This window comes from Anopheles marshallii, chromosome 2 (assembly GCF_943734725.1).
Source record: "Anopheles marshallii chromosome 2, idAnoMarsDA_429_01, whole genome shotgun sequence".
Taxonomy (NCBI): domain Eukaryota; kingdom Metazoa; phylum Arthropoda; class Insecta; order Diptera; family Culicidae; genus Anopheles; species Anopheles marshallii.
In genome coordinates this window covers 32,724,973-32,739,704 of record NC_071326.1, presented here as the reverse complement: position 1 = coordinate 32,739,704, position 14,732 = coordinate 32,724,973, and the positions used below count along the sequence as shown (strand labels likewise).

The following is a 14,732-nucleotide window of genomic DNA, read 5'->3' as shown; positions in this document are numbered from 1 at the left end:
ATCTCGATATAATAAATGAAATCGAGTTAAAATTGCATACCAACAGGCGCCAGCAACTCTACCGTCTCCCAGCCGCGTCCTCTTCACGCGAGAGGAACGTGTCTGCACGCTAAGGACGAGTTTTGGGTGGGAACATGAATGTTGACGATGATGATGATGATGAGAAAACTAAAGCCATGACCACAGGCGCCATGTTACTGTTTCTTCCATTGGTGTATGGAGCGGTAACAAAACGCTAGAACTGGACTGGGTCGGATGTGATGTGAACAAAGTTACCAAGCACAGAAGACGACGCGTTCGCATAAGGCGAGAGCGGTATAGAAGTACACACCAGAAGCAGGACTTGCAAGGAGTGCTTGCATGATATGCAACAAGCTGGTTCAAAGATCAAATACCACTTTAACACGAAGATGGAAGGAAGATGAAGATGGTGTAGGTTGAACTCGTGTTTGTGAGTCAATTTTCATGATCTCATCAGTGCCAGCAGACAGTTGCCGGGTGGTGACTATAACCCCCTCCATACACAAACATACTTGAAACTCGATGTCGGAGCTCCGTTTCACTGGACCGGTTGGTGCTCTAGAAAGATTTTGGCACACCAACGTTGTGGTTAAAATGGCAACCAAGCATGATGAAGTCGATCGCAATGAAATCAATTAGTGCACGCTGTGCACCAATGCACGATATGAATGTGCCTTCAATCGACAGCAAACCACTGTTTGAGGAAGGAATTTAAGGTTGGAAAGAGTTTGAAGTTTGCTGACTAAATCCAATCCTGGCCAAGTGCATAATGGAATGTTGCAATAGGAGAACGACAATCGAAGCTTGCCCGAAGCAGCTGTCCAGTAATCGTTGGTACAAATGTGAACAAATCGAGCACTCGAGAATCTGCTATATCATTCGTTTGCCCCGTACTCGATGGCCGTACGTTTGTGACGGACTGACGAAAAGGGAAGTGAATAATGGGATTTTAATAATAAAGTGCAAGTATCAGTGCAATGGTGCAGCTTGTCTGCTGTTGACCTGGGGGTTACGAAGGACAGAGCAATGGTGATGATTATTAGACGCAGCTAAGCTCGATTGTATGCTGCAATTGAATGCATGCATAACAAATATGCTGTAACGTACGCTCAATCTTGCAGACGATGTGTGCAATCGATGGAGCACTGGGCGCTCGAGACGAGATGAAACTCGTTCGATCCATACGGAGAAAGCCTTTTTTTATTTGTTTCTCCAGGCTCGTTAAATGGTTCATGAACATCGTACAAACATGCTCGAGAGTAATGCAAAACGATGGAAGCAATTTGCACATGCTTTCCACTGAGCGGCTTATAATCTGTGGTAATTTCTCATTCAACAACTCAGCGCTCGCACACTAACGGCTCGCAATTCGTTTGCATTGAGTCGATGCATGTTTGGCAACTACTTTTCCATTCCCTTTCCTAAGCTTAATCTACCACTGCTTCTAAGACCACGATATCACGTATCAGGGTGCTGATGCTACTAGGGAAGGTGTGAAAAATGTGTTCCTATTAGTGTTTACCGCGTACCACACTGGGTGGGCCACGGTGGTTACCGAATCGTATCCACGAACTGCTTATGGTAACGAGCTAATGGGTAAGATTTCCGTGGCTTACCGCAGGTGTGCAGAAAGATACACGCGTTCCTACCACCACGGCGCCGCAAAAACGGCTGATGATAATTGATGGTGAAAGTTTGAACTAATTAGCGTCACACTGCGTGCTACTCCGGTGGTTGATGTCAATCGTACACGCTGCCCATTATTTCGGGCACGGAGTGCTGCGGTAAATGGTTTACGTTTAACTAAGCTCCATAAGGCTTTGCGCGCGAGCCATGGCAATGTTTGTACGATGGTTCCAGGCGGATTAGAAGTTGGTCGTCCCGGTGCGAATAGTTTCGGCACCGTGCGAGTGCGGTGTAGTTAGTTTTGTTTAGTTTCAAGATGTGTACACAGGGGTGCCGGGTGTTTCGGGTGACCTAGTGTGTGTGTGTGTGGTAAATTAACGTTAACGAGTACTAGAACCGTGTTTGGTTTTGCTAACGAAAAGCAACCGAATGTAGTTGCGTTGAGTGATGAGTAACCAATATTGTGGTAGATCACAACAAAAGTTGGAAAGCTTAAGCTTTAACCCTGTATCTGCCAAATTATCCAGCTACCGGGCTGTATCATTCTGTACAGATTCGTAAAGGACATAGCATTATGACATAAAGAATGACACAAGGGATCATTTTTGTGAAACTATAATTTGAAGAAAAATTGATGAAAGTTTTAGAAATTTAATTTGAATTTCAATTAATTTGAAATAATATATTTAAGTTTGGTTACTAAAATAATCCTTTTTCAGTGGTTTTTGTTAAAAAAATTCGATTACATTTCTCGCACACGGGAAACATGGTCTAACCTGGCTCAGACCAGCTAGCAAAATTCTTTGTTTTGACATTTGTTGAGCTTGGGTTTTGGATACTTGGGTACTTTCATTGAGAAACCAATCTAATCTTTCTTTCCTAGGCTTATCTGGCTTGGCAGTTTGTTTGGGGAGCTCAAGCAATCCTTACCTTTCTTTTTTTCTCTTCGTTTGTTCAAACATTTAAGCTATATTGTTTCACGATTGATGTGCCCTTGGGGGTTTCCACTTTTTCCTTAGCAAATTTTACTGCATTAAATATTATAACACCTAAACAAAAGGCTTCCAATTTTGGCACACTCAATCAGAAAGTAATGTGTGAAAAATCAAGCATGAAATGTTGCCAGAAGCAAACATAATGCTCATTTCCAACAACCCCAATTCAATGGCTTGACTAACTTCAAAATTTCCTCGGTAAGATTACCATACTATCGTGCCGACTGTTGTGCCCTGCTTTTGATATCGAAGCCGATCGAAAGTGATTTCCATGCATGTTTGAACTGGTGCTACGTTCCGGATGGAACAACCATTTTGTCGTACTGTGCCAGTAGTCTTCCGGCGGAAAACTTCTTCACATTGCGCCATTCTTTCGGGTTTGGCTGGCTGAATGCAAATGCAAAACTTAGGCACAAACCCGTTAGCAGGCGCAGAACTCGATAAAAGTCTTGACAAAAGTGTGTGAGCGTGTGGCTGTGGGTGGAAGTGTGGTCGAAAGTGTTGAAGGGATCTTTCTTACCAGATTGCAGTGAGGTTGCATCGAACGCCCGTCAACAGCAGTGTAGACAACACACAATCTCCGACCGTTCACAGCTGACGTTGCATGCGGAAGATTATGTTCTGCTGAAGCAACTCTGCCATTCGCAACGCAGGTTGACTTCGTGGAAAAGCGGGTGTGTGTGTGCGCGCAAAGTCTTCGGCGAGAAACTGCTCCCCAAACAAACTCGCACCAATCGAACCCCGAAAGCAGACCAGCACGGGGTGTGATTTTCAAGTGATTAACATCCATTATTCATAATTCACTAGGATTTGGAAGTTTTCTTGGCATCCCGGCAAAACATGGACGGAAGTTTGTGTCATTTTCTGCCATAGCTTAACGCTATGCTTTTGGCAGTGATTTAGCGTACGGCAGGGATTGGAGCGATGTTTGCAAAACTTTAGCCACCGGCAACTTCGCGGATGAAACAGTCGATCGATCATCGTTTCACTCGTCAACTCATCGCTCGGTTGTGGTGTGCTCTTATCTAACGGACGGTGGAATTTTCCGGTAAAACCGGCCACATCCCTTAAAATGGGAGCGTAGGTGAAGCTTTCCGGTAGAGCGCAGTGGTAAAACTTTTCCACCCACTGGCAACTCGCGCCGAAGAGGTAGTTGACGCGTGACTAACCGGCGAATCCGGCTAATCGTGGTCGGTGATGACGGTTTCCATCCATCATTCACCTAATTTCGCAACGTTCGTGTAAGTGGGTTTCACCCGAGCGATTGTCAAAAGTTTAAGGTGGGAACTTTTTCATTCGGCGATAGTAATCGTCACATTATTAAATACGCAATAAGAGATGGAAAATTGGCGAATTTGGTAGCTTTCAACAAACGAATCGATTAGTTTCGTCTTTCAGCAAAGCAGCAACACAAATCAAGCATCAACTGTTTAGCACTATCGAACTCGGCCATTTGTTCACCACTGACGGCCAAAGCGCTTAATTTCGTTAGATTTAGTCCACTCTTGCCATCTCGTTCCGTGGAGTTGTCAGATTATCATTCGGCTTACTGATTGGTTTGTGTGCACGATGTCGATGTAGCTATCGTTAAGAGTGATTTTATGCGGAGAATTAATTAACCACAGTTGATGCAGACACCAATTTTTGACATAAACTTTTCGGTTGAAAAAATAAAGAGAAATCAGCTTAAAGGCACTGCTACGTACGGCAGGAATTAATTTACTGTAATTAAATTGATTTCAATAGGAGTGAAGCTCAAATTATGGGTGTTAACAATCAATACATCATCCGTATACCATGAAGGCACGTACAATATATTAAAAGTGGCCTTATCAGGTGGTTTTAGATTGTTTGTTAATTGATTCCCACCTGAGTTGCCCGGTTGGTGCTTCATTGTTTGTGGCAAGCGCGTGCCCTCCGTACTATTTATGATTATGTCAGCAAGTGAAACCAAACTGTCAAGAGTGGTTTTATTTATGTTTAGCATGAACATTATTTAAAAAGGAGAATAAAAACGCGCGCACACACACACACACAAACGGAACGCAACCGTTTAAGCACAAATCGTTTTGCTATCAAGTTTGCGGTTTCGGTTAGCTCGTTCCATCGATGGGGAGAAAATTGGGGAACTAGCGGGAGGTGCAAGGGGAGGAAACAACCGTTGAAAACAACCGCTCACCACCACTCGCCCATTTGCCATTCCACGCATCCACGGACCTTCCCCGCGGTTCGGTGCCCCCTGCTTACAGTGGGGGCCGCATTTTTAATGGCAATTAAAAATGTATGCAAATCAAGAATTTAATCGTCCATTTAACCGTGCCCGTAACCATCTCACCATTCGATGTTTGCTCATCGAAATGTGTTGTTGCGCTCCGCCTTCCGGCACTTCCGGTGCCGCATATCCCATTTCCGTCCTAAAAAAGGGTAGCCCCGGTACCGGGTTTGTGTACGCCTATAAACCGCGCGGCCCGATAACGTGCTTGGCGCGATTGCGATGCTTTTCAAATGTAAATTAAGTTGTTCGAGCAAGTCGTTAAAGGCAGTTTCCTCCAGCGGTACGCCTGGGACATGAACTTCTTGCGGTTGTTGGCTTCGCTTAGTTTGCCGGGCCTATGGCGCTTCCGTCCGGTGCTTGAAGTGTTTCGGTGCGGGCCATTCCGTGGAGGGAGTGGGCATAGACGAACCGTCACCGACCGACTGCCTCATAGGAAACCATTCGACCGAAGGGTAGTCTGGGCCGTAAACGCTAAGGTTGTCCTCTAATGGGAACGATGAAATGAAATGAAACGGCAAACTGGGAAGAAGCAGTTTTTCCCCAGTTTCCTTTGGTAAGCCATTTCAACGGTTTCCTCCAATCGATAGCCCATTTGCTGTGGCACCGGATTCTCATAAACATTGAACGGCAAGCGAACGCGAAGCGAACGGCAAAAGGAATCCATCGATTATCGCTTCGCCTTTCCACGGTTCCCGCACGGTACGTTCCCTTTTACCAATGATGGCATCGATTGATTAAAAAAAAATGAAAAGTGCCCAGAAACATGGCTGCGGTGAGACGCGGATAGCGAAAAAAAAGGGAAAAGAATGAAATAAACATCCTTGCACACTACTCGAACAAAGCAGCGTTTTGAGAGAGAAAGAAAAAAAAAACGCCGCTTCCGGCGTTGGTTTTATTTTATTTCATTTTAATCTCCCATCCGTCGGCTGCCGATGTCGAAATAATCGTGCACAGTTCAGTAGAACAGGGGGTTTGTGTGACGCGGATATGGACGACCTCGATCCACAGCGCAAGCTGAAGCAAAACAAGTGATTAATTAGAAATGACAGGAAGTGAAAAGTGGAAATCGTCCCCGTAATGACAGATATTAAGGGTCCCGTGCTTGGGAGATACTGCCGGCGGAACGCCGTGAGCGGTGCGCCATGAAGCTTTAGCGCCGTTTGTCTCACTCGAACTTACGCGACCGAAAACACTCGTCGTTTCGCATTTTGTTGCACATTCCAGCACTTAACTAGTGCTTAGTCTTGTTTTTATTTATCCCTTACATTTGTTCCTTCATCAGCTGGTGCCGCGATGGATAAGGACCGCGACCCGATGCCCGTGAGACAAAACGCTCGCGAGTGAAATTCATTTAATTGGACTCATCATTTGCATTAGCGCTGGCTGTCACTCCGTTTGGAATGTTTCCGGATGCCCGGGTTTCGAAGCGTACGAAAGCAGGAAAAAGAACGACACCAGGGCAGCAAAAGGGACAAGCGTTTGTGCAATGGCCCCACGCACGATACGGGCGGGGCTATGGCGGAATTTAACTCGATCGAACGCAAATACCAGCTGACGTTCGAAATAAGACACTTTCAGCGATCCGGAAATGGCTCGACACGGCCACGCGCAGTATAAGGAACAGTCCCTTGAACCGTTGCCGGTGGTCAACTTTCATTACGCACGGTGACATGATGTGGCAGTGGAATGTGTCCGAGTTAATGATGAACTACGTTGATTAAATTTTCAATTTGACAGCACGGCTGCGAGGCAGAGAGCCGTTGGGCTATCGTTTCCCTGTGCTACTGCTATCGATTTGGTGATACTTTTCAAAATGGTGGGTAGTATCGGTGGGAACCGCTAACCGGACTAAGGACTGAATCACTGATCAACCGACGGGCGAAGGAAGGAATTTATTTCACCTCTAAGGGAAAGAGTTTCCGGTGCAATGTATCAGCAATTGAGGAAATCAAAATAGCAATAAAGTACGATTGCCCCAACTGCACCATGGCCTTGCTGTTCAAAGAGCCACTAACTACTTCGACTGTAAACTTCAAAAGAGCACCAAACCCAATCAACGTGTCCGCTTTTTTAATCGGTTCTGTTTTTCAAGAGCACTTCACCGACACTGGACCATGAAGTCTGTAGGGTGCATGGAAGGAAAAGAAAAAAAAAGCCATGGATAAGCTGTGCCACGATCGACAATTGGGGGGAGGATGGAAGAAAACTTTGTAAAGCTCGAAGGGTGAAGAATCAACCGAAAAAGCTTGATCATTTGCGTTGCAATTTCGCAACTGCTGGAAGAAGAACTTGCGAACAAAATTTATTTATTGGTAGCTTTTGCGAGCGGAAAGTTTTGTGGCACTGTTTGCTCGTGCCAAGAGCTGGATGAATAAAATCGAATTTCTAACGAGTTCGATTTTGCTACATTCGCTAATCACTTTCCAGTTCGGTACCTTCAGTCGACAGGACAGTGAGACATTTTCTCGCTCGGCAATGTAGTTGGGGCAGGCAAGCGTAAGAAGCTGGAAGCAATACACCAACGAACCGAACCATTTTCCATTTTCCAATCAACATTATCATCACATTCGTTTCGCTTCGTATCGCTGTTCGAATGATGTGCCGCCAACATGGTGGTCTGATCTTTACCGCATACACCGCCGCGCCCGAGAGTGTGTGTTTGTCTTTTTTGATGAGGAAAAACACGAATAGAAGTAGCGAAAGTCGACCGGAAATCAAATCATTTTGAGAAAAAAAAAACCGAAGACGTAGAAAATGATTGGTCCATTGGACGGGGGTTCGAACAATGGTTTTTGGAGCAGAATCTACAATGAAACTACCGTTTCGTAGGCCCGGTTCTCCCGGTAGTGGGATGGGCGAGGCTTGCGGCAAATTGGTTTTGATAGGGTGAGATAGAAAACGAAAGTCTTGTTTGCATTTCAACATGGCAAAAGAAATGAATGGTGCCCCGCTGTCCCGTTAAGAAAATCATCCAGATCGTAACATTTGCAGAAGTTGTTGGAAATTTAGCAATGAAATGACTCGGTTTTCTCGTCGGTGAATAAAAATGGTCCATAAATATGGTCGTATTGGGCAAACTATCGGCACATTGCCTTGAACATACCGGATGCCGGTTTAATGTCCAAGGGCAAGGACGTTGTTGGAGGAATTCTCTTTTCCTCCAGTGCAAGCATCGCGCATGAGAAGTATTTGTCAATTGAAACATTCCTCATTCTTGGTACGAATATTCAACCTATTTGTCCCGTTCGCCGAACTGCCCGGTTTCAGGATCGCTTCAAATCGAATGTTCGACAGCTGCGACAGACCGTAGGGGCAGCTTTCCAGCGCAGTAAGTGGCATGTGGCTGTGCGCACAGGCATACAAGTGCGGCTACAACCGCTTCGAAGAGATCGTTGTGGCTGGACATGTTGCGAAGCTGGGAACGTTATTTGCACGATGCAGCCGCTAGCCGGCGCAGAAGCTTCAACTATTTGACATTTCATCTTGCCCTTCTGGAACGTTCCTGTGCGCTGTTGCGTTGTTGTGTACGCAAAAGCGAGCAACATTCTCGGGCAACAACTTTCCGTACGAATGTCCATCCGGAATGCAACAGAGCGCTGCTACGAGTTTTCCCTCCCCCAGAGGATTCATACACGAGTGTGGGGAGTAATGCAGCGAATAGAAACATCATTGCACAGAACACAATTGGACAGTTTTCAGTCAATATTTCCCCCCCCCCCCGGGTTCCCCAGTTCCGAGGACAACCATCCGAGGCGAGAATTCCCCTGCGAACGATTGGCCCACTTTTGGTGTGCCCAAAAAAGAAAAAAAAAACTGGGTTCGGTCTCCATCAGTTCGGCACTGTTTGCCGAACGTGTTTTGAAAGTTTAAGCAGAAAAGGAACATGTCCATGTGTGAGTGCGTGTATGTGTTTGCTGGTTATATATGCATGTTTGCTTAGAAAGTTTCGCTTCTCTCCATCCGAAAATGTGAACGTCCAACGTAGAGAAGCGAGACATTCACATTTGATTTCCATGGACGTTGAAGGTAACAGAGACAGTGGCAATGGTATTGGCAGAATAGAGAGAGAGAGAGAAAAAATAAGAATGAACATAACCAACCGTATCATACGAACCATTCTTCTGGCACACGTGATTGTTTGCTACGATCGGTGGAAGCCATTACTGCCATTAGCCGGACGACAGGGTTTGACAGCTGCCCGGAGCTTTTGTTGCTAAGTGAAATTTACCGAATAGAAACATCAAACCAATCCAGTAAGATAACTTAGTAGCACTGGAATGTTCGATGGAGGAATTTTGTCATTGTAAAGAACTGTTGCCGACATGTCTCTTACATGTGGTCTTAAAATTCTAGCAATTGGGAAATAATCCTAACAGATTCAAGTTCTTTTGGTGCCAACAAGTTAATGTCGCAATCAGAACATATTGTTAAGAATTTTTTTCAATTAAGTGACTAACAGCTTATCGTACGAATTGTTCTTCTTCTATTAACAAAGGAATCGATATGATTAACAGAAATCGGTTCCAATGTCGATCGATTCCTGTTGCTTCCATCACGCAGCAAATGAAGCTGAGGCATATGGTTAACAAATAACATTAACACATTTGTCATTTACTATTTACATCTTATGCTTTTCGATGCTTAAATAGGGCCTAGTGATCGTCCGTAGCCAAATCCCGCTTATAAAAATGATTGGCGATGCTACACCTAATGCAACAAGGCGTTGGGAGCTTAAGAAAAATCGGTGTTTGTTGCCAGCTGTTATCGTACAGGATAGCATTGATCATTGCCCATCCATGTCAGGCAAGATTCCTATTGGAATGATGCCAAAAGAAAATAAGTTTCGCATCAACTGAGAAACAACTACCGGCTTGTATTCTGTGCAGTTCTGCTCCAATGGAAAAATACGAAATAATTCTTGATGCTGACGGATCGAGAGTGGATTCATTTGAGTACACCAAAACGAATTTCTAACCTTAAGCTTCTATATTATGCGTCGTTAAAACAGGGGCTAACCATCGCGTTTATTCTTTTTTAGACGGACCAAAAGACAATACCTTAATTTTGATTGACGCATTATGGAAATAAAAATAATTTTTACAACTTGGAAAAACTATAACACTTACTCAGTTACATTCCTAATATATTTATTATGAGCGAAACAATTCTCTTGTCATATATACTACCTTAACTGCAATCTATTTCGTGGCCATGGTACTAATGGCTATAGACTGCACGGACGCTTTACTTCATGCAATATACTATTCCGTGTCCACATTCACCATTCCCACCAAACAAAACAGCCTCGACCCGGAATCGATATTCCGTTACGGTTGTTTAGCTGTGTTCCGCTCGCATTTCCCATCCGGGACGTGGTTCAATGCATTTTTGATGTCATTCCGCAAAACTGATTGCACCGAAGCATATGGCGGAAATCGAAAATCGACCCTCGATCCCCCTTCCCCTTCCCCACCTTGGCACCGTCGCCGAGAACTGACATTTATGAGTTCAACCAATCGGTTGAGGTTAATCCGTGGCATTGCATCGGTGGGTTCGGGTGGGTAGCTCATTAAAAAAGCGGTCAGCGAGGGGCGATGGCATGGGAGACGGGTGCGGGAAAAGATTGCTTTCACCGGAAATCCTTCCCAGGATCATGAACCTTACCCCGGGATTGGTGGCCCGATAAGGGAAGTTGGAGTAGCAACACTTGGCTTTCCGTACCGATTTCGTGATTGCGTGATTTTCGACAATCAATCGCTGGAAAAAGTAGTTTGGGTAATGGTGTGTGTGTGTGGGAAGGGACAACGAATGGAGAACACGGCGCGAGGTGTCACCAGGCATTGAGCAGGGTTGACGGTTTGCAGCACATAATTAATGATGCGCACGATTGGACTGATTTGTGGTTGGTTGATTTGCCACGTTTCTGTGCCCCGTTACGATGGGAAACGCTTGGGCCGGTTCGCGTCCCTATCGGTCGTGATATCACTGACACCGTGATTATGGCGGGTACGAAGCGAAACCGAGTGGGAATAGTGAGACTGGAACGAAATGAACACCATTCCACTCCAATTCGTCACCAAGGACTCGATGAAAGTGTTGATGGATGGAGCGTATCGTTTCATATCGTTTCATATGCCAGCTTGCTCGCCCTCTGCCGTCCGTTTTATCACTGTTTGCGCCTCGTGAATTTATGCTTCATGAAGCAATTTCTTCACCTGCACGGAACGATCGATAGTGGACGAAATTTTCGTTCGGATCGGGTGGGTTAATTAATCGTGCCCCAATAAGTTGGGCCTGCAGCAGCAGCGTGGCGTGACAATTATGCAGCGAACGAAACAGTGTACAGGCACAGCTTCAAATCCGCGAATCGGAACACGGGGGGATGGGGCTGTTTATCGTGCATATACTATCGGGTAGCATTGAACAATGTAGGTTAAAGAGAGCAGAAAAATGTTCCCCCCTTCCCCATTAAAAAAAGGGCACATACCTGAACAAGCTTGCGGTGGCAGTGGAAAGATGAGCGTGGTGGAGCTTTTTCGCCGCGCCACAGCACAACCCAATGACTGTGGCTTAAAGCTTCGTAGCTGCTGCATAAAATCCGAACACTCCATCAGGGCAACGTCTGCGAAGTGCAGATCGCAGAGGATTTGATTCTGGCGAAGAAAGCAGAGAAAGGATTGCTCAGTATCAGTGATTGCTATTGCTGTTGGGATGCGCGTACTCACCTTGAACCGTCGTGCGCGCTTCTGATTGGGGCCAGTAAGGTTGAGACCACATGAGTTGCACCTCAAACATTCCTCGTGATAGTGATTGTTCTCATACAGGGGCGAAGGCTCTGTGGAATGCACAAGAAGAAAATAACGATTGAGTGTGGTTCATTAACTACATTTGGGAGTGATGGGCGTATAAAATGCATGGAATACAGTTTTGACTATTTATTGAAACTAATTGTATGGAGTAGACTGATGATGATTACGAGATGACTTAAAAATAAATAACAGTTTGTGCTGAGTATCCCAAATCTTGTAACGCCCTTTTATTATAGATAGTGTTCGTAATACCTTAAATGGTTGTATGCTTCAAAGGAGGTCAGAACTTTTGATTTGTATTGAAATTTGGGTTTCAACAGTAAAACTAATGAATCTGTTGATGTACCTTTCAGATCGTTTGAGTGTAATGTATTCTCAAAACAATACATAACAATAAAGTCATATAAATAAGCACATATCTCAATTGTCTTTAGTTTACGACATTATTTTTATACTGATTTTTGATGATGACAGCGCACACAATTAGTTATTCTTATTAGTTGTTTAATAATAATAGTACTCATACTTACAGTACTGATGAGTGTAAATATGTAACAAATGATCGAATGCAACAAAAATATGGTTGCCTTGTTTCCATAGAACTATTCGAAGTTTATGAAACATTTACTATTGTGCTATTTACTTTCAACGAAGGAACATACACTCGAGTATGCAAACAAAACCTTCGTCTTTTAGGGCGTCAAACGACCCTAAACCAGTCCGTAATTCAGAGAAGGGGTTCGGATGGAAATTGAACTCCTACTGAATTATTTAACAGCGAAAACAACTCAATAGAAAATGAATAAATACAGATCGGTAGAGGAAGCATACCGTTTAAGCAGTAAACTAAAGACTTCCTTGGAAAGCGAAGCAAATACTCTATATAAGCCGATTTAAGATATTTTCCAACTGTTTATCGTTCGCATGTCCGTGTCGTGTTTAAAATCGACTAACGGTTTCTTCATTCCACGGACAAAGTATTGGGTGAGCGAAAAAACCTTTTACTCTATACCACTTGGTGGCGATACCGCAATGATGTGCGAGAAATGTGCACAGCACCCTACACACCATCAGCTTCATTTTGAATGCGAAATAGAAAACAAAATACAAAATATATGCAGTTACCTCATGCACACATCAAAGAAGTGTGAAAACTTCACACCAAATCTTTATGAAAAATGCGAATGAAACTAACGTTATTTCCAGTAATTTCTTCCTCAATCGTTCTACTCTACCTGGCAGAAAATGGTGAACCTCTCACCAACGGATCGTATCCCCAGAGGGGTTGGGAAAATTATTTGATTGAATTTAGATTCCTCTTTCGCTAGCGACTCCACATTCAGCCACTACCCTCGGGGCAGTTTACACGCGGTACAACGATTGCGAGATAGCGCGTTGAGCGAAACGATGCACTCGATTGGAAGAAAAATGTAACTCAAATTATGCTCGATGATGTAACGGGCCCGGTGTAGCCTTAGTGTGGCACAGAATGGACAGCGCGAGTGGACGAAACCGCTTGCCATGGTTGATCATTTTGTGCTGCTCCACACAACTCGTCAACTCGGCATCGTGCGGTTCCGGATGGATGGCAAGAAAAATGAATAATTTTTCGGTATTTTACTTCGTTGCCGATTTTCGTTGACTACACGGTGTGGCAAGTGGAGCGTGCTGAAATTTAATGTAATAGAGAATAATCATCTGTACAATGCATCATTTAACATGAGTTAGTTGAGCGTTAGAAATGGTTATTTTTGCGTAAGAATAGTATAGGAAGGAGCAAGGATGTTTTGTTCGCTTAATTGGTTTTTAGTAGTAATGTGAAGTACATAGTTTAAATATCACTACAAGATTTATAGTTTCTATTGATCAATAGTCAATATAATATTGCATTTAACTATTCTATTGACGTAGATGCCCCGTAAACCAGCTATTCCGAGATCAAACACCAATGCCACTGTAAAAACATATAACTCCGCTGTTATCCAATGGTTTAGTCAACAGACTAGACCTAATGTGACCTAGATAACCTGTCTTGGGTTGGGTTGCTGGCGAATTGCCTCCAAGCTATTGTGGCACTTTACTAGCTACGGGATAAATATATCAATCTAAATTACATTTAGCAAATTACTAGGGTTATTAGGGTATCATTAAGAAGTTCGTTTATTATGTCGGCGGATACCAAATATGATCATACTTGGTAATAAAAGCGAATGTCCATTGTTCTGAGATGAAATTATATACTTATCAAATTTATTCGCATGTAAAACAATACATGCTCTAATAGCACAATCGAGAAACAATGGAAACCTTTTCCTTCTGGCAATCTATCCAAGTGTTAGCAATAATAATGATATTCATACTGTTTTTTTTTCATACCGTTCGTTATGTCTCATTTGTTCATGGTGGTGGTAAAACTTACGTTTTAATGGTTGTGTAGAAGGAAATAAATTAAATTATTATTATTATTAATAGATCCCTACTTCCGCAAAATAGCTGCGTTGTTCCGTCGAGCAATTATCTCACTTCGTGCCAATTAATAATGGTTTCCGTTCCGTTCCGAGACAACAAGACACGCCGCATAATTCATCAGCGAACGCGTACGGTTCCGACGGCTGGATCAAATCCAGATGCGTAATATTGAGCTAATAAGAAAGAAAACTTCCTTCGGGTCGAACAACACGCAGCTAGAACAGTGGGTATGGTGGTTATGCTTTCCTGATAGTTAATGGTGCTTCGGAGATGAGCCCGACAGCTGCTAAAGCGCAAAAGTTTATTATTTATGTATCGAATTATGGGTACGTTAAGGCCACCGTTTGTGTGCACATGAAGGGTCCCACCGATAGCACCCGAGCCCAAACACGAGCCGGAACACCTTCTTTCTGCACCGTTATCCTACGGGTACGTCGTCCACTGCGAAAATCTATTACTCTTTTCAGAACAAAAGGGCTTGAGATGTTGTGGGAATGATTGCTAGAGTGTGTCAGCCGCGCCAGAAAAGGAGCGTGG

At 44.0% G+C, this 14,732-nt stretch overlaps 1 protein-coding gene across 1 annotated transcript in view; it reads right to left on the bottom strand.

Annotated features, from left to right (window-relative positions):
* Positions 1-14,732, bottom strand: part of LOC128709624 (uncharacterized) — a 111,879-nt gene that overhangs the window by 45,582 nt on the left and 51,565 nt on the right. Inside the window, exons 11-12 of the mRNA XM_053804628.1 lie at positions 11,643-11,752; positions 11,405-11,570 (exon numbers count right to left, since the gene is read on the bottom strand). Of these exons, the coding sequence (XP_053660603.1) occupies positions 11,405-11,570; positions 11,643-11,752 (276 nt within the window). The remainder of the gene's footprint in view (positions 1-11,404; positions 11,571-11,642; positions 11,753-14,732) is intronic.